Source organism: Bufo gargarizans, chromosome 7, assembly GCF_014858855.1.
Source record: "Bufo gargarizans isolate SCDJY-AF-19 chromosome 7, ASM1485885v1, whole genome shotgun sequence".
Taxonomy (NCBI): Eukaryota; Metazoa; Chordata; class Amphibia; order Anura; family Bufonidae; genus Bufo; species Bufo gargarizans.
In genome coordinates this window covers 126318056-126344069 of record NC_058086.1, presented here as the reverse complement: position 1 = coordinate 126344069, position 26014 = coordinate 126318056, and the positions used below count along the sequence as shown (strand labels likewise).

At 43.2% G+C, this 26014-nt stretch overlaps 1 protein-coding gene across 2 annotated transcripts in view; it reads left to right on the top strand.

Moving 5' to 3' along the window:
- Window positions 1-26014, top strand: part of LOC122943120 (coagulation factor XIII B chain-like) — a 447010-nt gene that overhangs the window by 107596 nt on the left and 313400 nt on the right. For both annotated transcript variants that reach the window (XM_044300587.1, XM_044300586.1), the window contains exon 4: window positions 2371-2553. In XM_044300587.1, the coding sequence (XP_044156522.1) occupies window positions 2371-2553 (183 nt within the window). The remainder of the gene's footprint in view (window positions 1-2370; window positions 2554-26014) is intronic.

Here is a 26014-nt window from a genome sequence, read left to right as displayed (position 1 = left end):
ATTCGCAAGCACAAATATATTGGAGCACTCTATCTGCATATAAAGCTATTCTAATGTCCTGCCGTGCCAACCATTTTCTCCAGTCTCAGGAAACATACCAGCTTGAAAAATGTAGCATAAGTGACCCACGCCGGTATTTTGCGGACATTACGGGAATAATACATTGCCGATTTTGGCAAACAAGAATATAATCTTGAATTCTCAAATTTGCGAATATATGACGATTATATTCTTCACTAATCTAAACCAATGTCTTGACACCATCTCTTGATTGCCATTACGATGCCATGTCTATTCACTTCCTGGATTTACATCTCAGGGGTGATGTAGCTGTGTCAGGCATTCACACTTCCACATATAGGAAAGACACAGCGGGCAATACAATACTACTGGCAACTTCATGTCACTGCCCCCATGTTATCCGCAACATTCCCGAAGAGGAAATGATCCGCGTCAGACGCAATTGTACTGATGCGGATCCATTTAGGAAGGTTAGAAAAAGGCTGGAACATCGACTATATGCCCCAAAGATGATACACGGCCATAAAGATCTTGCATTATCACTGGATGGAAAAGTATGGGTTTTTCAACAAAATACTAATAAAAATAAAGGAGACAAGAATAATCTATCTAGCGATAATGCTATCATGTTTTCCACGTGTTACAGTGAAGAGTTTAGGGATATATGTCAAATTATCAAGAGGCATCTTCCTGTACTGAGTTATGATAAGACTTGGTCCAAGTGCACAAAGAGCGGTATTAAGTGTGTGGCGCGTCGGGCGCCTACACTGGGAAATATGCTGAGCCCCCGTCTATATGCTGATATTCCCAAAACACAACCGACTTGGCAGAGAGGAAGCTGTGGGCATGGCAGGTGTATTTGTAGCAGCCACATGAGAATGGGCAGAACCTTTGAATCCATGGCAAATTGTAAGACATTTGAGATCCAAACTTATCTGAATTGTAATACTAAATTTGCCGTGTGTCTAATCACATGTGAGGTCTGTTCACTTCAGTATGTAGGCTGCACAACAAATGAAATCACAACTAGAATAAATTTCAGACATACCCCATTTTAAGACCCGAAACGTCTCTGCTGCTAGTCTGCACTTTGCTGTAGTACATGGAGGCGATTCTTCAGCCCTGACTGCACAAGGCACAGAAAGGGTTACAGCTCCCCTGCGAGGTGGAGATCGTCGGAGGAAGCTTCTTAACGGAGAGGCTTTCTGGAGGTTCCAACTTAGTACTTGTATTCCAACAGGTCTAAATATCAGACATGACTTGATCTTGCAGTATAATTGAAGAAGTGTTTATAGCCGAATATTGCTCTGTTAGACTTTTTTTACTTGATTTTATTAGATTGTGAAAGTTTTTAAAAGAATATTATGTGTTCTGATTTTATCAAGCAGTTTCCGATCATGTGACATCCTAACCGCTATGGATTGGTGTGGGAGGAGTATATAAGTAGCTGCTTGATATATGCCATTCACGTCATGATCAAGGACCAAAACATGAGGGTCCGAAATGCGTAGATTGTCTCTTGCGTATGAGGATTGGAAAGTTTTTACCGCATCATAAATAAAGTGTTTCCTCATGTTTAAAAGAGCTGGATTTTCTCTTCGATTTTTACACATATGACGAATATTCTACCAAATATTCACAAAATATAGCGAATTTGAATATTGCCCCTGCCGCTCATCACTATAAGGAGGTCTTTAACACTACGGGGGTCATTTATGAAGGCAGATATGTCTGTTTTATGGTGTAAAAAAGTCACAAGTCATGACAACTGTGACATTTTCATGGCAACTGTGACACTTTTGCAGAATTTTGTGATCCTCACCACTTTTCACAGTTGTGTAAGAGCTAAAAATGAGATTAGACCTGGATTATTGCAAAAGTGGCAAAAAAAAGTCCGAACCAAGGCCAGGTGTCCTTTTACACTTATAGATGTAAACCACATTCCACTCACTCCAAATATATTATTGTTGTGCTCCATTTCATAAATCTGGTGCGACCACACAGAACAAAACCAGACGTAAAAGCAACATGAAAATGATCTCAAATGATAAATGACCTCCTATGTTCATGAAGATGGCGAGAAGGACAGACATGTTTGTTGGGCGTATATACGTTATTTCATGCCTGTATTGCAGATATTGATGTTTTTATGTGTATATTATATATGGGATTGATTCAGCAGAATGTGCATGAATTTCTGTTACACATATTCAAATTAATGGGACCGTAGCAAACGTTTACACTACAAATCTGAAGTGTGAACGTACTCTAGGTGTGGATGAAATGCAGGGTAAATGCTACAGACCTGAAATGAAGGAAAACTAATATGCAATGCTTTGTGTGTTTCAGGAGAATGTACATACAGAGATGCTTCTTTTGAAAATGCCCAACTTATAGATCTGAAGTCAGTTTACGTGGAAGGAGATAAAGTGCAGTTCAGGTGTACAAATAATTATCAAACACCAGATGGAAAAGACTATGGAGAAAGAACATGTCTTCCTAATGGAAAATTTACTCCAGCCAAATGTTCGGGTAAGTTCAGTCATATGTCATACATATCAGGGCATTCATTAACAGGTCTCCGAAAAAGCCAAAGGTAAAATGATAACATTATTTGACCGACGGAGAAGATACATTTCATGTAAAAATGATTCTTTATTAAAACAAATGTTATAATTGACTTACCTGTTTGACAGTTGATCAGAAGGTATGTACTAACTGATGATCAGAAGGTATGTACTAACTGATGATCAGAAGGTATGTACTAACTGATGATCAGAAGGTATGTACTAACTGATGATCAGAAGGTATGTACTAACTGATGATCAGAAAGTATGTACTAACTGATGAATGGATAACTCCGTCACTGGTAAGAAGATTCTCTTCATTACAATTTTCATGTGTCTTTCTAATCCGCCGCTGGGAATACTTCTGTACAGAACATCTTCCAGTTTGCTGATGGTTTTGCCAGTGTATGGTAGACAGACCATATACTGTATTGGATATCAACTAAAGCAGGTATACACAAAGGGTATACTTGTATCTGTAGGGTATACTTGTCGCAGGATGCCACACATGTACATCACTCTGATCGTGTGGGTTAATGAGTTGTGGCTAAATGATGACCACAAGAGCCGGGGCACTGGGTTTAACCCCTCAGATGCTATGTTCTACAGCAGAACCTAAGGGGTGACTGACATCCCTATTGTCCGCCACACAGCACAATCTCGGGGGGATACTCCGTTTGGAGTAGTTGCTCAAATCATGACAGTAGAGTGATTGCACATTTTGTGCTGTACTCTTACCACCAACTATTCCTAATAAATATGTAACATCTTTGTTTCAGTGGAAAAAGCCGCAGCATTCTATTATTAAAGGGTTCTGAGCATTTTTATACTGATGGTCTCTTCTCATCCTCCCAGCACCCCCACCAATCAGCTATATGAAGGGTCTGTGGCACTCCATGAGCTCTTAGGTCTCCTCCTAGGCCAGTGATGTAACATTCATCAGTCACATGACCTCGGCGCAGCTCAGTCCCATTCAAATAAATAGGGCTGGGCTGTCATACCAAGCATAGCCACTATCCAATGGACACCGCTGTGCTTGGAAACCTGTGAGACGGCCGCGCTGCTCACAGATCACCATAGCTTCCTCAAACAGCTGTTCAGCGGAAGTCGGGATTCGTACCCCACCAATAGAATATTGATGACCTATCCTGAGGATAGGCCATCAACATGAAAATTCAGGAGAACCGTTTTAACCCCTTGCCAGTACAGTGACAATGTCCAGAAGATGAGGGATACGCTGTAGAGCACCAAGAGGTTATATCAAATTTTAAAAACTGTCAGTATAAATAACATTATAAATAACATTATAAACTATATCCAATCCAGAACATTTATAAAGTGGCAACTGATAACCAGTACTTGATAAGGAGTGCCTGATGGACCGTCCACTGGCATTAACGGGGTACTCCAGTATACAAAAGTTCACTCCGTTTGAGTGTTTGCAGCATATAGTAATTAAATCTTTTCGGTAGTTTTCCACATAATCACTTGCCACTTACAGGCCCAAAATGTGATTTTTTTTTTTTTTTGAAAGATTCTCTAGGTACTGGTACAGTGCCAAGTGATTGGCGCAAGGCAAATGTTGTGCCAATATTAAAAAAAGGATGTAGGTCCTCCACAGGTTATTATAGACATATAGGCTTGGAAAGTATAGTTTGTAATTGGATTGAAAACTGGTTGAAGGACTGTGTCCAGAGAGTTGTGGTCAATGATTCCTATTCAGAATGGTCCCAGGTTATAAGTGGTGTACCCCAAGATTCAGTGCTGGGTCCTCTGTTATTTAATTTATTTATTAATGATATCGAGGACGGGATTAATAGCACCATTTCTTTTTTTGCAGACACTAAGCTTTGTAGTACTGTGCAGTCTATGGAAGATGTCCATAAAATACAAGCTGACTTAAACACTTTGAGTATTGGGCATCAACTTGGCAAATGATGTTCAATAATCTCTTTGCCTCTTATGTCCTAAGTGATGTAACACCGGGAGAGTCACTTATAGAGAAGGATTTGGGTGTCCTTGTAGATGGTAGATTTAATAACAGCATACAATGACAATCAGCTGCTTCTAAGGCCACCAGGATATTGTCATACATTAAACGGGGCATGGACTCACGGGGCAGGGATGTAATACTACCACTTTACAAAGCGTTGGTGCGGCCTCATCTGGAATACGCAGTACAGTTCTGGGCACCAGTCTATGGAAAGGATGCACTGCAGCTGGAAAAAGTACAGAGAAGAGCGACTAAACTTGATAAGGGGAATGGAGGGTCTTGGTTATGAAGAAAGATTAAAGGATAACTGTCACACTTAGACCCTAATTTCAATTTTCATATATGTAGTTACTAATAACATGATATTCCAGAATCAGTTACTATTAGACTGACTTACCCCATATTTAATAAGATTCAGCCCTTAGCAACCAGTCTGCATAAAACTGCAATTTCACTATTCAGTTAAGATGGCCGCCACTGCCCTCACCCTGAGGCTAATCCCGCCTGCCCTCACTAGCCAGTAACAATAGCCCCCCAAAAGTGTCAGTAACCAGAGCCCTCCCCCTAAAGGCTTAATCTCCTGCAGCACAAAGGGGTCCTCTTACCACATGTTGCTCTCATTTATGCACTGAGCAGACGGCAGATCTCCCTTCCCTGGTCTGCACTGCTTCGACTCTACTTCTCCAGCTCTGCTGAGTGAGGGAGCGTCTGCCAAGTGCAGGGACAGGGAGAAGTGCACACAGCCCAGGCACTGTTATCAGCTGCTGGGGAGGACCTGGCTTTAATCATTTACTTACAGTCCCTGGCTGTCAGTAATCTGACCTTGCACGCTGCGTGCTTCTGCGTCCTCCTCCCTTCAACACATAGACGGACCCTGCATAGCAACCCTATTTTAAGCACAGGTAAAAGTAGGCAGTACAGGGAACACAAATGTGGAATTAAGGGGTAATTGAATACACAGTGAAAAGTTAAATTGGGCCACCAAGGAGATATTAATCACCAAAATCCAATACTCCAAAAAATAATAATATGACAGTTATACTTTAACATAATCAAATTTATTTAGTCTTAAGAAGAGACGTCTAAGGGGGGAGATGATTATCCTATACAAATATATAAATGAGCCATATAAAAAAACCTGTGAAAAACTGTTCCATGTAAAATGCCCTCAAAACACAAGGGGGCACTGACTCCAACTGGAGAAGAAAAAGTTCAGTCTCCAGAAGCGTCAAAGCTTTTTTACTGTAAGAACTGTGAAGCTGTGGAATAGACTTCCTCAGGACGTGGTCACAGCAGGAACAGTGGACAGTGTTAAAAAGGGTTTAGATGAATTCTTGAAAGTAAATTACATTACTGCTTATGAAAATGCTTCTGGGATTCGCGTCCCCACCTATCCATTGGTTGAATTTGACTTGTGTCTTTTTTCAACCATATTACCTATGTAACTATGTAGCTTCAGCTTTCTGGTTGAGCTCTTTCATTTCAATCTTTGGAACATAAGAGGCTGTAACTAGGAACTAATGTGAGAAGCTCAGCAATGAGTAGCAAAACACAGAAGGCACAAGAGAGGAATATATGGAATAGGTGTCATCATGATATAATATGAATTGTAGTCTGCTTCCAACATGGGCTGCGGCTGAAACCATACCCATTCAACCCCTCAGATACTGGCTGAGATTGGGGAAAACATTCCATAGTAGTAATAGACCAGAGCCTGTAGCAGGCTTCAAGATCTATTACTGGTACATTCCAATGCAAGCCTGCAGGTGGTAGTGCTGCATTACAATATTCCGATCTTTGTATTCTGGAATAGAAATAATTCCATTACTTAATACAAAATGCAATCCAATAACTGCATGTTGTGGTCCCCGTGGGGGCCTAAATAAGTGAAATAAATTTTATATATATATATATATATATATATATATATATACACACAATTTTAATCATCCCTCCTTTCCCAAAAAGAAAATAAAAAATAAATAATAAAAAAATAACCATCATATAGACATTGTGTGTTTGAAAAAGCCTATACTTAATATTCATTCGAATATCAATCATGGCGAATGGCGTGACAGAAAAAAATCTGAAAGACCAATTTGCAGTTTTTTGCATTGTTTCAGCATTTGATCAAAAAGTAATACATACTACAAAATGCCATCAATAAAAACTACAGATCTTCCCCAAAAAATTCGTCCACACACAAATCTGTAGACATAACTATAAAAATTTACAGGATCTGAATATGGTGATGAAAATAAAGTATTTTTTTCAAAGTTTACATTTTTAAACCCTTTAAGGACCCATGACATAGCTGTACATCATGGGTCCGGTCCCTAAACATGGCGCCCGCTCGCTCGTGCAGTCAGAGACCCGCGGCACATGTATGCGATTAGCCATGAGACCTTTTAGATGCTGTGGTCTAATGTGACCACGGTATCTGCGCAGACCGGACCGGAAGTCGTGCACTTCCAGTCCAGTACCAGCGCTCCCCGGCAGAGATAGGGGATCCTGTTACCCTGCGCTAATTGACCGGAGCCTCAAGCAGGCATCCATGTCAATTAGATGTATATACCAATACAGGCCACCAGGTGGCAGGCTTGTATTGGTATAGTGCAAAAGAAGTCTTTACTGATGAATATTTACCCATCAATAAAGACTATAGGAAATCAAATGATTGACAAATTGCTGCAAAAAATGCACCAAAATGATACGCAACTGACAATACTAGCTAATTCCTCAAGCCAATGTTAAAAGCTGAGAACTATGCCAATATCTTCTAGTCAGGAACATATCGGAGCCCCTCATGCACCACGTCACGGTGTCTCAGCAAGCATGGGGTCCTACCACTAACCTGCCCGTGGTGTGTGAACAGGGTCTGAACAGTACTAGAAACCAACTCACAGCCAGGTTCTCACATGCCTCCATAGTGGTATCACCAATACACTGTGATTGCCAGTTATTGTCACCCAAGGTGACTTAAAAAAAGTACCAAAAAAATAGTAAAATCACCCCCCTTTCCTAAAAATAAAAATACTTAACCAATAAAAAATAAATAAACATCATGGGCAACTATATTAATGGCATACGGCAAATGGCGTAGCGGGGAAAAAAACCTGCCGATTTGCCATTTTTTGTCAATTCAACTACCCAATAATTTTTTGAGAAAAAGTGATAAAAAAATCGCACACACTTAAAATTGGTATTACTGAAAAGAACAGATTGTCCCGCAAAAAATGAGCCAACACACAGCCCCATACACATAAACACAAAAAAGTTATAGGGGTCAGAATATGGTTCTGAAAAAAAATAAAAAATTTTCCTCAAAGGTTTTATTTTTTTTTCTGTATTAAAACGCAAGAAAAATTATGCTAGTGTGGTATCGTTGGAACCGTACTGGCCTGGAGAATGAAGATAACAGGTAACTTTTACCGCATAGTGTACAGTGTAAAAAATAAAATTAAAAACCTTTATCAGAATTGCATTTTTTCCTAATTCTACCCATTTGGAATTTTTTTCCTGCTTCCGTAAATGGTGCCATTAGAAAGTACAACTTATCCCGCTAAAAATAAGCTCTCATAAGGCTATGTGAAAGGAAAAAAAAAAAAGTTAGGACTATGGGAAGGCGGGGAGGGAAAAACGAAAACGCAAAAATGGAAAATCCCAGGGTCCTGAAGGGGTTTAGTATTAAAACATAAGCAAAACGAAACCCATAAAACTGTGTTGGAATTGCATTTTGTTTTTCAATTCCACCCCATTAGAATTTTTTTTCCAGCGTCCCACTACATCATTTGCAGTAGTAAATGGTGCCATTAAGCACAACTTGTTCCACAAAAAAAAAAGCCCTCATACAAGCCCTTTGGAGAATCAGCTAATAGCAGGCAGCAATGGGGGCGAGCCGGGGAGCGGGGCAAGTATATCCTGTGTGAGGTGCCTGGGCATTGGGGGGGTTATTATAGGGGGTGGATAACCTCTTTAAGAAGAGGAGAGGGCTGCTTTAGCCGCTTATACTGTATCTTGGGATTGGTAGCAGTTATAGATATGAGCTTGGTCTTGTTTGAAACCTGCCATTCCAAGCTTTCAGACAGTTCTCAGATTATGCAGTGCTATGAATAGCAGATTGCACAGGGGTACTACTACCACCAGATGGCGACCAAACACTTGCAGCAGAACTAGACAATACAGGCTGAGGAAAGAAGTGAGATAGAAGACTAAATACTTATTTAAAGAATATAGGATGACAAGAATAATTAGGGACATATTGAGGAGGGGAATGGTCTCATGTTAATGTGGTACTGCAGGTGAACATCCAGGATTAGCCGATGAACGTCCCAAGCTAGAAGCAGCTGCACAGCCAATCATAACCCATAGCAACATTAGCGCAGATTAGGAGACTGGCTTGTACTGATTGTACACCTGACTTGTAATTGACATCATACAGTTAGAACTCTTATAGACCTGAAGCCATGACCGAAAGAAAAAGGTGGGGGAGAAAGAAAAGGGGGAAAGATCAAAAGACCACCACCACCGCTCTTTAAATGTATTAACCCGCATAAGAGGGTTTCAGGGACTGTGTTGTCATGTGTCCATGCCAAGCAAAATGCTCTTGGGGGGCCTTAGCATGGAGGCAAATGACAACACTCAGCCTCAAAAACCTTAATGTAACTAAATAAAACACTGACAACTTAATGGAATAGAAATGGCTGCCGTGCTTTATTAAGGGTAACCATAAATAAATACCATCAAATAATTTTTATAAATTAATTAAATAATTAAAACCATAACAATATAGACCAATATTAAACCATCCATATATAGACCAAGATCCACTCGGCATCAGCGGAGCTATACAGCCCCTCTAATAAAGCAAAGCGACAAATAACTTAAAAATAAGGGTGGGGGGTAGAGGGCAGGCGCTGTCCAAATCTTCGTCGACTGCCCTGAAGTAGCGCCAAACCTGGGAATATAAAGGGGAGAAATTTAGGGGCGAGAACAAATCACAGCGCTGGAAATCTCCGCCCAGCAACGGGCAGCAACCAATCAGGAGCATAGCTAGAGTCGCCGTACCTCTTCATCTGAAGAAACAGGAACCAGTTCTAACTGGATAAAACTTCACCTTGACTGAGGTAATTTGACCTGAAAAATAAGGCGGGAGAGCAGGACAGGGAAAAAGAGTGGGGGGGGGGGGGAGAACAAGAACTAACCTAATATATAATGGAAAAAAAGGGGGGCGTCATTGCCACCAATTGTTCCCCAAGCGAATCGCTCTGGGGGGTCTGTACATGGAGACAAATGACAACACTCAGCCTCAAAAACCTTATGTAACTAAATAAATAAAACACTGACAACTTAATGGAATAGAAATGGCCGCAGTGCTTTATTAAGGGTAACCATAAAAAAATACCATTTAATAATTTAAATAAATGTATTAAATAAGTAAAACCTTGAAACCATTTTCAATATATACCAATATTAATCACTTGCCATCTGGGCCATTTGCCCCCTTCCTGACCAGGCCTAATTTAGCAAAACTGACATATCTCACTTTATGTGGTAATAACTTTGGAACGCCTTTACTTATCCAAGTCATTCAAAGATTGTTTTCTCGTGACACATTGTACTTCATGATAGTCATAAATTTGAGTCAATATATTTCACCTTTATTTATGAAAAAATCCCAAATTTACCAAAAAATGTAAAAAATTCTCAATTTTCTAAATTTCAATTTCTCTGCTTTTAAAACAGAAAGTGATACCTCATAAAATATTTATTACTTAACATACCCCATATGTCCACTTTATGTTGGCATCATTTTGGAAATGTCATTTTATTTTTTCAGGACATTAGAAGGCTTAGAATTTTAGAAGCAATTCTTAAAATCTTTAAGAGAATTGCCAAAACCCACTTTTTAAGGTCTGAAGTCACTTTGTGGGGCTTACTTAGTAGTTACCCCCATAAATGACCCCATTGTAAAAATTACCTCCCTCAAGTTACTTAAAACCGATTTTACAAACCTTGTTAACCCTTTAGGCGTTCCATAAGAATTAAAGGAAAATGGAGATCAAATTTTTTAATTTCACTTTTTTGGCAGATTTTCCATTTTAATCCAATTTTTTCTTTAAAACATCGATGGTTAACAGCCAAACAAAACTCAATATTTATTACCCAGATTCTGCGGTTTACAGAAACACCCCACATGTAGTCATAAACTGCTGTATGGGCACACGGCAGGGCGCAGAAGAAAAGGAACTCCACGTGGTTTTTAGATGCCATGTCCCATTTGAAGCCCCCTCATGCACCCTTACAGTAGAAACTCCCAAGAAGTGATCCCATTTTGGAAACTAGGGGATAAGGTGCCAGTTTAATTGCTACTATTTTTGGGTACATATGATTTTTTGATCATTCATTATAACACCTTATGGGGCAAGGTGACCAAAAAATGGGTTGTTTTAGCACAGTTTCTATTTATTTATTTTTACAGAGTTCACCTGAGGGGTTCAGTCAAGTAACATTTTTATAGAGCAGAATGTTACGGACGTGGCGATACCTAATATGTATACTTTTTCTTATTTATTAAAGTTTTAGACAATAATAGCATTTTTCAAACAAAAAAATTATGTTTTAATGTGTCCATGTTCCGAGAGCTATATTTTTTTATTTTTTGAGAGATTTTCTTATGTAGGGGCTCATTTTTTGTGGGGTGAGGTGACGGTTTTATTGGTACCATTTAGTGGGACATACGCATTTTTGATCACTTTTTTTTTTTTTTTTTTACAGTGTTCACCCGAGGGGGTAGGTCATGTGATATTTTTATAGAGCTGGTTTTTACGGACGCGGCAATACCAAATAGGTCTATTTTATTTGTTTCACTTTAACACAATAATAGCATTTTTAAAACCATAAAAATGATATTTTAGTGTCTCCATGTTCTAAGAGCTATAGTTTTTTTTATTTTTTGAGAGATTTTCTTATGTAGGGGCTCATTTTTTGTGGAATGAGGTGACTGTTTTATTGGTACCATTTAGTGGGACATGCACATTTTTGATCACTTGGTGTTGCACTTTTTGTGATGTAAGGTGACAAAAATTGCTTGTTATGACAGTTTATTTTTTGTTTTTTTTACGGTGTTCACCCGAGGGGTTAGGTCATGTGATATTTTTATAGAGCTGGTTTTTACGGACGCGGCAATGCCAAATATGTCTATTTTATTTATTTATTTTTAACATTTTTTTTTCCTTACTTGGGGATTTATTTTTTTACATGTGAAACCTTTTTTTTATTTTATTTTTTCAACACTTTATTTTTTTGTTTTACACTTTTCGTCCCCCATAAGGTCATACAAGACCTCTGGGGGACATTTACTTCACTTTTTCTTTTTTCTTTTTTTCACTGTTGATTTCTCCTGTAACTGGGGCTGACATAGTAGCCCCAGTTACAGGAGAAATGCACCCTTCCCCCCAGAGAGGCTGTACAGCGCAATACAGCGCTGTACAGCCTCAGTGCAGGGCTGATCGAGGTCTGTGAAAGACCTCACACAGCTCCTACACTCTCCGGTCCCGGAGGTCACATGAAGCGCATAGGCGGTGAGCGCTGTGTATGCAGCGATCCAGAAGGCAGGGACACCTGGGCACTGTCCCTGCCTTCTCTCTGGGTTGCCCTGCTGTTACTGACAGCGGGCAAGCCGATCAGCAGCTGCACGATTAGCGTGCAGCTGCAGTTTCTGAACGGTCGTTCAGAAACGTCCGTTCAGAAATAGAGATCCACCCATAGGACGTTTATATCCTATGGGCGGATGGGAGGAGGTTAAACAATCCATATATAGACCAAGATCCACTCAGCATCACTTGAGCGATACAGCCCCAAAAGCCATGCCTAGCACAGGCGAGGCCCCCCAAAGCACTGCAGACATTTCTCAATTATTTTCTGAACGCCCAAATTAAAAACATAAATTCCCACTTCTGAAAGATGGACATTATCCGATCTGTAGAGCCCCGGCACAAAGTCCTCCAGATCTAAATGGTGAAGGCACCCAGCAAAGGGAAGAATTTCTCCAATGCCCTGTTCACTCGTCTGTGTATTTTCTCAAGAAAAATACCTTCCTTAGGCTACTTTCACACTTGCGTTCGGAGCGGATCCGTCTGGTGTCTGCAAAGACGGATCCGCTCCTATAATGCAAACGCTTGCATCCGTTCAGAACGGATCCGCCTGCATAACTGTTTTTTTCAGATCAGATTTTTCACTTCGTGAAAACTCAGATCCGACAGTATATTCTAACACAGAGGCATTCCCATGGTGATGGGGACGCTTCAAGTTAGAATATACTAAAAGAACTGTGTACATGACAGCTCCCTGCTGCCTGGCAGCACCCGATCTCTTACAGAAGGCTGTGATCCGCACAATTAACCCCTCAGGTGCCGCACCTGAGGGGTTAATTGTGCGTATCATAGCCCCCTGTAAGAGATCCCCTCCCTCCCTTGTATTTAACTCATTGTTGGCCAGTGCGGCCCCCCTCCCTCCCTCCTCTGTATTTAACTCATTGGTGGCCAGTGCGGCCCCCCTCCCTCCCTCCCCTGTATTTAACTCATTGGTGGCCAGTGCACCCCCCCTCCCCTGTATTTAACTTATTGGTGGCCAGTGCGGCCCCCCTCCCTCTCTCCCCAGTATTATATTCATTGGTGGCCAGTGCGGCCTCCCCTCTCCCCCCTCTTAATTAAAATGATCGACCCCCCCATCATTGGTGGCAGTGGAGAGTTCCGATCGGAGTCCCAGTTTAATCGCTGGGGCTCCGATCAGTTACCATGGCAGCCAAGACGCTATTGCAGTCCTGGCTGCCATGGTTACTTAGCAATTTTAGAAGTATACTTACCTGCAATGTCTGTGACCGGCCGGGCGCTCCTCCTACTGGTAAGTGACAGGTCTGTACTATAAGCAATGCGCCGCACAGACCTTTCACTTACCAGTAGGAGGAGCGCCTAGCTGGTCACAGACATCGCAGGTAAGTATAATGCTCCTAAAAGGTGGAGGGGGGGCCGCACTGGCCACCAATGAGTTAAATACAGGGGAGGGAGGGGGGCTGCACTGGCCACCAATGAGTTAAATACAGGGGAAGGAGGGGGTCTTCCCCCTCCTGCCTGGCAGCACCTGATCTCTTACAGGGGGCTATGATACGCACAATTAACCCCTCAGGTGAGGCAGCAGGGGGCAGTTATTACACAGTTCTCAGTATATTCTAACTTGAAGCATCCCCATCACTATGGGAACGCCTCTGTGTTAGAATATACTGTCTGATCTGAGTTTCACGATCTAACTCAAATCCGATGGTATATTCTAACATAGAGGCGTTACCATGGTGATGGGGACGCTTTAAGTTAAAATATACCATCGTATTGGAGAAAACTCCGATCTGATGGTACATTAATAGGGACTCCTGACTTTACATTGAAAGTCAATGGGGGACGGATCCGTTTGCAATTGCATCATATTGTGTCAACATCAAACGGATTCGTCCCCATTGACTTGCATTGTAAGTCTGGACGGATCCGTTTGGCTCCGCACGGCCAGGCGGACATGAAAACGCTGCAAGCTGCGTTCGGGTGTCCGCCTGCTGAGCTGAATGGAGGTCAAGCGGAGCGAAACTGATGCATTCTGAGCGGATCCGCATCCACTCTGAATGCATTGGGGCTGTACGGATCCGTTCGGGGCCGCTTGTGAGAGCCTTCAAATGGATCTCACAAGCGGAACCCTGAACGCAAGTGTGAAAGTAGCCTTACCCGACCGGACGAGGAACTATCTCGGAGAAAACCAAGGTACGTAGTATGAGGCAGCATACATTGAAGAAGAGACAAATCCTTCTTCATAACCCATAATAATTAACAAGTTCTCATTCTACCCACATCATTACCAAAAGTTTGTGATGGGATTTGAACTCACAGCTTCTGCATCACAGCCCAGAACTTTACCACTACACTATATAGCTTCATCCGAGAGTTCAATCTAATGAGTCTACCTCTCCCATACTGATCTGTCTTAGATCTTTGAAGAAAAATATCGACCACATTACCTCGAAGAGTAACATCCGAGAAATCCAGTTCAGAACACACCTTACGGCTAACAGCAACTAGTTTGCCAATCCTTAATCCCGCAAAAAATGCTAAAACAAAAGCTGTATGGAAAAGCACCTTTAAGCATCTGCATAACTTGGAAATGGGGTGATAAAGGTTGAATAACACAATTTCTGAAAAAATGAAATACCTGCATCTATTCTAGAAACAGATGAAGAAGCCAGATTCCTTTTAGATAAACTCGCAATGAACAGCAAACCACAACTTAAAACATTAACATTAAAGGGGTATTCCCATCTTAGACAATGGGGGCATATCGCTAGGATATGCCCCCATTGTCTGATAGGTGCGGGTCCCACCCATGGGACCGCACCTATACCGAGAACAGAGCAGGGCGCGCTGTGGATGGAGGATCCCAGATTTCCCAGGGTCCGTCCACCACCAAGCGCTAATCCACGCCTATCCCATAGAAGTGAAGGGGAGCATGCCGCGCATGCGTAGCCCATGCTCCCATTCATTTCTATGGGGCAGACGGCAATAGCCGAGCCAGCGCTCAGCTATTTACGGCAGCCCCATAGAAATGAATGGAGGGCGGCTGCGCATGTGCAGTGCACTCTCCTTCACTTTCGGGGCTCCGTTCTCAATACAGGTGCGGGTCCCACACCTATAAGACAATGGGGGCATATCCTAGCGATATGCCCCAATTGTCTGAGATGAGAAAAACCCTTTAACACTATCTGAAACTGAATTAACAAAATTCAACCAATCACGCCATGCGGCAGCATAAGCTGCCCATGTTCTCGGAGCCAAAGATTGTTTAATAGAATTAGATATTAGTCCCATATAAGATCCCATAGATGACAAGGGCACGGACTCCCCTCCACATCCGCTTCTACAGCTAATTCCCGAAACCTCAAAAACTGCAAACAAGATAATAAATCAGCTAAAACATTTGATGAACCTACTATATACTTAGCTTTAATCCATATGTTAAACTGCATGCAAAAAAGAACTGAATGTCTCAATTTTAACTACTACATCACATCACATTTAGAGGGAAAAGTATTAATGGCAAAACAAACCCCTTTATTATCCAAGTGTAACAATATCCTTTTATTCCTAAACTCAAATCCCCATAAAACAATTGCCACAACCACCGGAAAAAGCTCTAAAAGAAAAATATTTTTTGATAGACCGTTAAACACGCAAGACGATGGCCACTTCTCCGCTGACCATTTGCCATTCCAAAATGCGCTATAACCACAGCTTCCAGCTGCATCTATAAAGTAACCAAAAGTGTCTGATTCCAAAAATTCTTCCTGCCAACAACTAGATCCATTAAAATCTTGTAAAACTCAAGCCAAATAGACATATCGTCTTTCAAACACGTTGTCAATCTAATGTGAGAACTTGAAGGCCTCAAACCCCTAATAGAAAAATATAAACGTCTACAGAACACCCTTCCTATCGGAATAACTCTACTAGCAAAATTCAAAGACCCTAGCAAAGACTGCATCTCCTTCAGACTACATTTCTTCTTTCTTAACAATGATACTAATAAAAACCTAATTTTGTCAAATTTTTCAACCGATAAACGAAATTCCATGCGTCCTGAATCAATAATGATCTCCAAAAACTCTAAACATGAACAAGGAAACAGTTTTTTTCTGCTGCAATAGGAGTACCAAAACAAGAACAAATATCGATAAATCTAGCTAACAATTCCGTGCATAGATTAGACTCAGGAAAACCAACAAACAAAAAATCATCTAGGTAGTGTAAAACGCCACCTATTTTCGTATCATAAATAGAGTTGAGCGAACACCTGGATGTTCGGGTTCGAGAAGTTCGGACGAACTTCCCGGAAATGTTCGGGTTCGGGATCCGAACTCGACCCGAACTACGCCCCGAACCCGAACCCCATTGAAGTCAATGGGGACCCGAACTTTTCGGCACTAAAATTGCTGTAAAACAGCCCAGGAAAGGGCTAGAGGGCTGCAAAAGGCAGCAAAATGTAGGTAAATCCCCTGCAAACAAATGTGGATAAGGAAATTAATAAAAATATAAATAAAATAAATAAAAATTAACCAATATCAATTGGAGAGAGGTCCCATAGCAGAGAATCAGGCTTCATGTCACCCACCACTCGAACAGGCCACTGTCAGATATTTAGGCCCCGGCACCCAGACAGAGGAGAGAGGTCCCATTGCAGAGAATCAGGCTTCATGTCATAGCAGAGAATCAGGCTTCACGTCACACCCACCACTGGAACAGGCCATTGTCAGATATTTAGGCCCCGGCACCCAGACAGAGGAGAGAGGTCCCATGCAGAGAATCAGGCTTCATGTCACCCACCACTGGAACAGGCCACTGTCAGATATTTAGGCCCCGGAACCCAGACAGAGGAGAGAGGTCCCATTGCAGAGAATCAGGCTTCATGTCATAGCAGAGAATCAGGCTTCACGTCACCCACCACTGGAACAGGCTATTGTCAGATATTTAGGCCCCGACACCCAGACAGAGGAGAAAGGTCCCTTAGCAAAGATTCAGGCTTCATGTCATAGCAGAGAATCAGGCTTCACGTCACCCACCACTGGAACAGGCCATTGTCATATATTCAGGCCCCGGCACCCAGATAGAGGAGAGGTTTATTCAACTTTGGGTTGCCCCACAATATAATGGTAAAATAAAAAAAAACAGGATTGAATGAAGTGCCCTGGAGTACAAGAATATATTGTTAAGGGAAGGTAGTTATAAATGTCTAATCTGCACAAGGAATGGACAGGTCCTGTGGGATCCATGCCTGGTTCATTTTTATGAACGTCAGCTTGTCCACATAATGACACCCCCTGCCGTGCTGAATACACGTTCAGACAAAATGCTGGCTGCCGGGCAGGCCAGCACCTCCAAGGCATAAAAGGCTATCTCTGGCCACGTGGACAATTTGGAGACCCAGAAGTTGAATGGGGCCGAACCATCAGTCAGTACGTGGAGGGGTGTGCACACGTACTGTTCCACCATGCTAGTGAAATGCTGCCTCCTGCTAACACGTTCCGTATCAGGTGGTAGTGCAGTTAGCTGTGGCGTGGTGACAAAACTTTTCCACATCTCTGCCATGCTAACCCTGCCATCAGAGGAGCTGGCCGTGACACAGCTGCGTTGGCGACCTCTTGCTCCTCCTCTGCCTTCGCCTTGGGCTTCCACTGGTTCCCCTGTGACATTTGGGAATGCTCTCAGTAGCGCGTCTACCAACGTGCGCTTGTATTCGCGCATCTTCCTATCACGCTACAGTGCAGGAAGTAAGGTGGGCACATTGTCTTTGTTCCGGGGATCCAGCAGGGTGGCAACCCAGTACTCCACACACGTTAAAATGTGGGCAACTCTGCTGTCGATGCGCAGGCACTGCAGCATGTAGTCGCTCATGTGTGCCAGGCTGCCCAAAGGTAAGGCCAAGCTGTCCTCTGTGGGAGGCGTATCGTCATCGTCCTCCGTTTCCCCCCAGCCACGCACCAGTGATGGGTGCCACCCCGCTGTGAACATGCTTCATCCTCATCCTCCTCCCCCTACTCCTCATCCTCGTCCTCCTCGTCCTCCAGTAGTGGGCCCTGGCTGGCCACATTTGTACCTGGCCTCTGCTGTTGCAAAAAACCTTCCTTTGAGTCACTTCTAAGAGACTGGCCTAAAAGTGCTAAAAATGACCCCTCTTCCTCCTCCTCCTGGGCCACCTCCTCTTCCATCATCGCCCTAAGTGTTTTCTCAAGGAGACATAGAAGTGGTATTGTAACGCTGATAACGGCGTCATCGCAACTGGCCATGTTGGTGGAGTACTCGAAACAGCGCAACAGGGCACACAGGTCTCGCATGGAGGCCCAGTCATTGGTGGTGAAGTGGTGCTGTTCCGCAGTGCGACTGACGTGTGCGTGCTGCAGCTGAAACTCCACTATGGCCTGCTGCTGCTCGCACAGTCTGTCCAGCATGTGCAAGGTGGAGTTCCACCTGGTGGGCACGTCGCATATGAGGCGGTGAGCGGGAAGGCCGAAGTTACGCTGTAGCGCAGACAGGCGAGCAGCGGCAGGATGTGAACACCGGAAGCGCGCACAGACGGCCCGCACTTTATGCAGCAGCTCTGACATGTCGGGGTAGTTGTGAATGAACTTCTGCACCACCAAATTCAGCACATGCGCCAGGCAAGGGATATGCGTCAAACCGGCTAGTCCCAGAGCTGCAACGAGATTTCGCCCATTATCGCACACCACTAGGCTGGGCTTGAGGCTCACCGGCAGCAACCACTTGTCGGTCTGTTGTTGAATACCCCGCCACAACTCCTGCGCGGTGTGGGGCCTGTCCCCCAAACATAGTTTCAGAATGGCCTGCTGACATTTACTCCGGGCTGTGCTGAAGTTGGTGGTGAAGGTGTGTGGCTGACTGGATGAGCAGGTGGAAGAAGAGGAGGAGGAAGCCGAGGAGGAGGAGGAGGCTACAGGAGGCAAAGAATGTTGCCCTGCGATCCTTGGTGGCAGAAGGACGTGCGCCAAACAGCTCTCCGCCTGGGGCCCAGCCGCCACTACATTTACCCAGTGTGCAGTTAGGGAGATATATAGCGTCCCTGGCCATGCTTACTGGTCCACGTATCTGTGGTTAGGTGGACCTTGCCACAGATGGCGTTGTGCAGTGCACACTTGATTTTATCGAATACTTGGTTGTGCAGGGAAGGCACGGCTCTCTTGGCGAAGTAGTGGCGGCTGGGAACAACATACTGTGGGACAGCAAGCGACATGAGCTGTTTGAAGCTGTCTGTGTCAACCAGCCTGAATGAAAGCATTTCATAGGCCAGTAGTTTAGAAATGCTGGCATTCAGGGCCAGGGATCAAGGGTGGCTAGGTGGGAATTTACGCTTTCTCTCAAATGTTTGTGAGATGGAGAGCTGAACGCTGCCGTGTGACATGGTGGAGATGCTTGGTGACGGAGGTGGTGGTGTTGGTGGTACATCCTCTGTTTGCTGGGCGGAAGGTGCCAACGTTCCTCCAGAGGCGGAGGAAGAGGCCGAGGGTGAGCCTGAGTGAGTTCCTTGTTTTTAAGGTGTTTACTCCACTGCAGTTCATGCTTTGCATGCAGGTGCCTGGTCATGCAGGTTGTGATAAGGTTCAGAACGTTAATGCCTCGCTTCAGGCTCTGATAGCACAGCGTGCAAACCACTCGGGTCTTGTCATCAGCACATTGTTTGAAGAACTGCCACGCCAGGGAACTCCTTGAAGCTGCCTTTGGGGTGCTCGGTCCCAAATGGAGGTGGCCATTAGCAGGCGGATTCTCTTGGCGGCGGGTGTTCTGCTTTTGCCCACTGTTGGCTCGGTCTCACCACTGCCTCTTTCTCCGTACTCTGAAAGTCAGTGGCACGACCTTCATTCCATGTGGGGTCTAGGACCTCATCGTCCCCTGCATCGTCTTCCACGCAGTCTTCCTCCCTGACCTCCTGTTCAGTCTGCACCCTGCAGAAAGACGCAGCAGTTGGCACCTGTGTTTCATCATCAGAGACGTGCTGAGGTGGTATTCCCATGTCCTCATCATCAGGAAACATAAGTGGTGGTGCGTCAGTGCATTCTATGTCTTCCACTGCTGGGGAAGGGCTAGGTGGATGCCCTTGGGAAACCCTGCCAGTAGAGTCTTCAAACCGCATAAGAGACTGCTGCATAAGTTGAGGCTCAGACAGTTTCCCTGATATGCATGGGGGTGATGTGACACAACTGATAGGCTTGGTTTTCAGGCGCCATCTGTGCGCTTTCTGCAGAAGACTGGGTGGGAGATAATGTCAACGTGCTGGATCCACTGTCGGCCACCCAATTGACTAATGCCTGTACCTGCTCAGGCCTTACCATCCTTAGAACGGCATTGGGCCCCACCAAATATCGCTGTAAATTCTGGCGTTTACTGGGACCTGAGGTAGTTGGTACACTAGAACGTGTGGCTGTGGCAGAACGGCCACATCCTCTCCCAGCACCAGAGGGTCCACTAACACCACCACGACCATGTCCGCGTCCGCGTCCCTTACTAGATGTTTTCCTCATTGTTACCGTTTACCACAATAAGAAAAAAATAATTTGGCCCAATGTATTGAATTCAAATTCAGGCCTTTTTTTACAGTTACCTAACACTATCTGGCTATCTATTTAGGTACCGTATTACACTAATACAGGCACAGCAGTAACCACAGATTTAGCTGAATATAAATTGTAGGCCTAGTATTTAGGCCCTGGATGACAGGTATCCCTTTTACGGACAGAATTAGACTTCGAAATGCACGGTAGCGTGTGAAGTTATTGAGGATGACCCTATCAGCACCTTCAATGTACTATACCCTTTTATGGATAGATTTTAACTTGGCCTGATACAGCAGAAACTACTGATTTAGGGAATTGCTAAGTTGGGAATTGTATTTCAACCCAGAACAAAAACTGTGCTTTGACGGACACTAAATAACTTTACCAGCCACAGCAGTAAACATATATTTAGCTGAATATAAATTGTAGACCTATTATTTAGGCGCTGGATGACAGGTATACGTTTACGGACAGAATTAGACATGCTGCATCTCATCCAGCATGGGTATATGTAAAATGACACCCCAAAACACATTCCCCAACTTCTCCTGAGTACGGCGATACCACATGTGTGACACTTTTTTGCAGCCTAGGTGGGCAAAGGGGCCCACATTCCAAAGAGCACCTTTAGGATTTCACAGGCAATTTTTTTACAGATTTTGATTTCAAACTACTTCCCACGCATTAGGGCCCCTAAAATGCCAGGGCAGTATAACTACCCCACAAGTGACCCCATTTTGGAAAGAAGACACCCAAGGTATTTCATGATGGGCATAGTGAGTACAGGGAAGTTTTATTTTTTTGTCACAAGTTAGTGGAATATGAGACTTTTTAAGAAAAAAATAATAAAATTAATCATTTTCCGCTAACTTGTGACAAAAAATAAAAGGTTCTATGAACTCACTATGCCCATCAGCGAATACCTTAGGGTGTCTACTTTTCGAAATGGGGTCATTTGTGGGGTTTTTCTACTGTCTGGGCATTGTAGAACCTCAGGAAACATGACAGGTGGTCAGAAAGTCAGAGCTGCTTCAAAAAGCGGAAATTCACATTTTTTGTACCATAGTTTGTAAATGCTATAACTTTTACCCAAACTATTTTTTTTTACCCAAACATTTTTTTTTTATCAAAGACATGTAGAACAATAAATTTAGCATAAAATGTATATATAGATGTCGTTTTAAAAAAATAAAATTACAACTGAAAGTGAAAAATTTCATTTTTTTGCAAAAATGTCGTTAAATTTCGATTAATGACAAAAAAAGTAAAAATGCCAGCAGCAATGAAATACCACCAAATGAAAGCTCTATTAGTGAGAAGAAAAGGAGGTAAAATTCATTTGGGTGGTAAGTTGCATGACCGAGCAATAAACAGTGAAAGTAGTGTAGTGCAGAATTGTAAAAAGTGGTCTGGTCATTAAGGTTGTTTAAGCTAGGGGGGCTTAAATGGGGTGGTTAAATGGGACATGGCATCTAAAACCAGTTCAGCAAAATCTGCCTTCCAAAAACCATACGGCGCTCCTTTTCTTCTGCGCCCTGCCGTGCGCCCTTACATCAGTTTACTACCACATGTGGGGTGTTTCTGTAAACCGCGGAATCAGGGTAATAAATAATAATTGGGTAATAAATTGAGTTTTGTTTGGCTGTTAACCCTCAATGGGTTAAAAAATTTTTTTTTTTTATAAAATGGAAAATCTGCCAAAAAAGTGAAATTTAGAAATTTAATCTCCAGTTTCCTTTCATTCTTGTGGAACACCTAAAGGGTTAACAAAGTTTGTAAAATCTGTTTTGAGTAACTTGAGGGGTGTAGTTTCTACAACGGGGTCATTTATTTGGGGTTTCCACTGTGTAAGCCCCACAAAGTGACTTCAGACCTGAACTGGTCCTTAAAAAGTGGGTTTTGGAAATTGTCTTTAAAATTTTAAGAATTGCTTCTAAACTCTAACTAAGCCTTCTAACGTCCTAAAAAAATAAAATGACATTTCCAAACTGATGCCAACATAAAGTATACATATGGGGAATGTTAAGTAATAAATATTTTATTAGGTATGACTTTCGGTTTTAGAAACAGAGAAATTGAAATTTAGAAAATTGTGAATTTTTCAAAATTTTTGGTAAATTTGGGATTTTTTCATAAATAAAAAGGTGAAATATATTGACTCAAATTTATGACTATCATGAAGTACAATGTGTCACAAGAAAACATTCTCGGAATGGCTTGGATAAATAAAAGTGTTCCAAAGCTATTACCACATAAAGTGACGCATGTCAGATTAGTAAATTTTGACCTGGGCACTGGGGCATCAATGACCCTTGGTCATGAAAGGGTTAAATTCACCCACAGACCAATATACTTCACTCCCCATTTAAGAGACGGATGAGCCGCCAGCTTTTGGCGGAATGACTTGTCATATTGAAACCAAGCCATCCCACCAAAATTCCGGTACGCTTCAATAATTATGTCCAGGTGCTGAAATAAACCTGAGCAAAACTCAGGATGCTTCTCACCCAGTACCGCAGAATAAATACAAAAGGCTTGAAGCCAATTATTAAATGACCTGGGGAGAAAAAGTTTTTTTTCATCATCCACTTTATCATCTTTTCTAACTACAATACTACATGTTCTTTGGCAGATGGCAATAACGCTATTAACTCCACATATTCCCTCCGCCAAATACATTCTTTGATGTTACTGCTCAAATGAAAACCCAGAGGTGACACCTCACAAGCCAAAGCTTCCTTAATACAAGTCTTTTTAACACCAGCAACTTTTTCAATATTAGGTAAATTTTCAGTATTAGGTAAAACACAGCCACTGTCAACACTAGGCGGCTTAACCACTTGAACTGAATTAGAGCTCCAAACATCTGAAGCTGAATTAACCCCTCGCCTGCCAGTGGCCTCCACTAGCAGCTTAACCAAACCAGCTAACAAAGCTGAATCAGATGCAGACAAAACATTGATATTCTCACCCACAGGCTGTCCCTCCTGGACTGGACCAGAGGCTGCAGCTGACTGGTGTGGTGGTATACCCAGGGGGCCTGGAGACAGCTCAACCACAGGGGGTGGGAGCCTCTCAACAGGCAGCCCCAAAACTTCTTGCTGAGCTCCTTGAAGATTGCTGAGCTGTGAATTTAAATCCACTGTGGCAGCTTGTTGATGACGATGCCCCCTGCTGGTGCTGGGCACTGCTGTACAGAGTGCTCCGACGCTCTGTCCTCTGCTCTCGCTGCTCCTGAAGGACCTCAGGCTCCGGCATGAAGCCACACCATCTTCTCTGTTGCTGCGCCAGCGCCCCGCCTCCAGGGGAGGAGTATAAGTGCTCCTAGCTTTTCGAGCTCTTTTGCGAGGGAGCGCTGACAACTCCTCCTCCTGGCACTGGCTACCCACAGGCTCCTCCGTGCGCAGCTCCGGCATGGCTCTTCTCCTATCTTCCAGCCCCCTCTCTTCCTCGGTGGCGGCATTGTTCTCAGCTGCAATGGTGGCGGCTGAAGTGACGGCATCATCCTCAGCAGGTCTTCAGCCAGTCTTCACCGCCGGAAGACTCCGCTTTCTCTATGAGCTGACGCAGCAGATCCTCTATCCTGGTCCAGCGCTGTCCAAATCTTCGTCGACTGCCCTGATGTAGCGCCGAACCTGGGAATATAAAGGGGAGAAATTTCCCACAGTGGGGGTGAGAACAAATCACAGCGCTGGAAATCTACCCCAGCAACAGGCAGCAACCAATCAGGAGCATAGCTTGAGTCGCCGCATATCTTCATCTGAAGAAACAGGAACCAGTTCCAACCGGATTAAACTACATCTTCACCTTGACTGAGGAAATTTTACCTGAAAAATAAGATGGGAAAACAGGACAGGGAAAAAGAATGGGGGAAGGGGGGAAGGAACAAGAACTAACCTAATATATAATGGAAAAAAGGGGGGTGTCATTGCCTCAATGTGTCCCCCAAGCGAATTGCTCTGGGGGGTCTGTACATTCTCATTAATATGTCAGCCCTTGACATAGAGAACAGTTAAATATCAGTACCTCCTAATTAGCCCTTCATAGGTTACTTGAAAAGGGTTATTCTGAAGTTTTGAGCATAGAGAATCATTTTATTGTTATTAGATGACCGAAAAGTAGTTTTGACACTGGACTTGGACTTTAATCCTCTGCCAAAGGCAGATCTCCTATTGTGTGTCCTAACACAGAAGCACTTCAGTAGCCAGAGACATTTCTGATCCTGTAACGTTTCTCACCTGAGATGTGAAAATGAACCAACACAAAGAATTATGGGCTTTGGTTGTAATACCCAGAAAAGTCTGCAATTGGTTTCAGAAGAATTGATGGAGCTGTAACACAGGCAATAACGTAGTCAAGGGTCACCCCACAAAAGGTGTCAGGATGTTACTTGCGTTACTTAAGTTCAAAACAAAATCAGAGGACAAGCCAGCAGTCAGAACCAGGAGTAGAGAAACAAGTACCAGGCTGATAAATCCAAGGGATGAGACAGAAGCAGTATCCAGTAGACAGGTCAAGGTCAAGATCAGACTCACACTTAACATTACAGATACTTACCAAACCACAAGGAGTGTTCTTGTGATTTACAGGAGTTCATTTTGTAGGCCACATGAATTTTGATGGCACAAATGTATTTTCCTTTGATAAATAACTTTCCATGGAATTGAAATATCCCCCCTCTCTTATGGATTTGTTGATGTGATGGTGAGTGAAGTTAACAACTTTGTTACACCCAAAACACAAATCTTGATTGGATTCACTGGTATGGAAGATACATTGATGACCATACTGTACCTCCCAACTTTCTAACTGAACAAAGAAGGACACATAAGATGTGTCGGCAGATAAGAAGAACCATTTGGCCCATCTAGTCTGCCCAATATACTGAATACTATGAATAGCCCCTAGCCCTATCTTGTATGAAGGATAGTCTTATGCCTATCCCATGCATGCTTAAAGGGCTTCTGTCACCCCACAAAAGTCATATATTTTTTTGGGGATAGTTACATTACTTATAGCGCGATATAGGAGAATATAATGTTGTCACTTACTTTCATGCGGCCGTTTCTTTAGAAAACAAAGTTTTATAATATGTGAATCCGGTCTCTACCAGCAAGTAGGGCGTCTACTTGCTGGTAGCCGCAGCAGAAAACCGCCCCCTCGCCGTGTTGATTGACAGGGCCAGCCGTGATCTCCTCCTCCGGCCGGCCCTGTCAGTATTTAAAAAATCGCGCGCCTCTGTTCAGTGCGCCTGCGCCGATGACGTCTTCTCTTTCG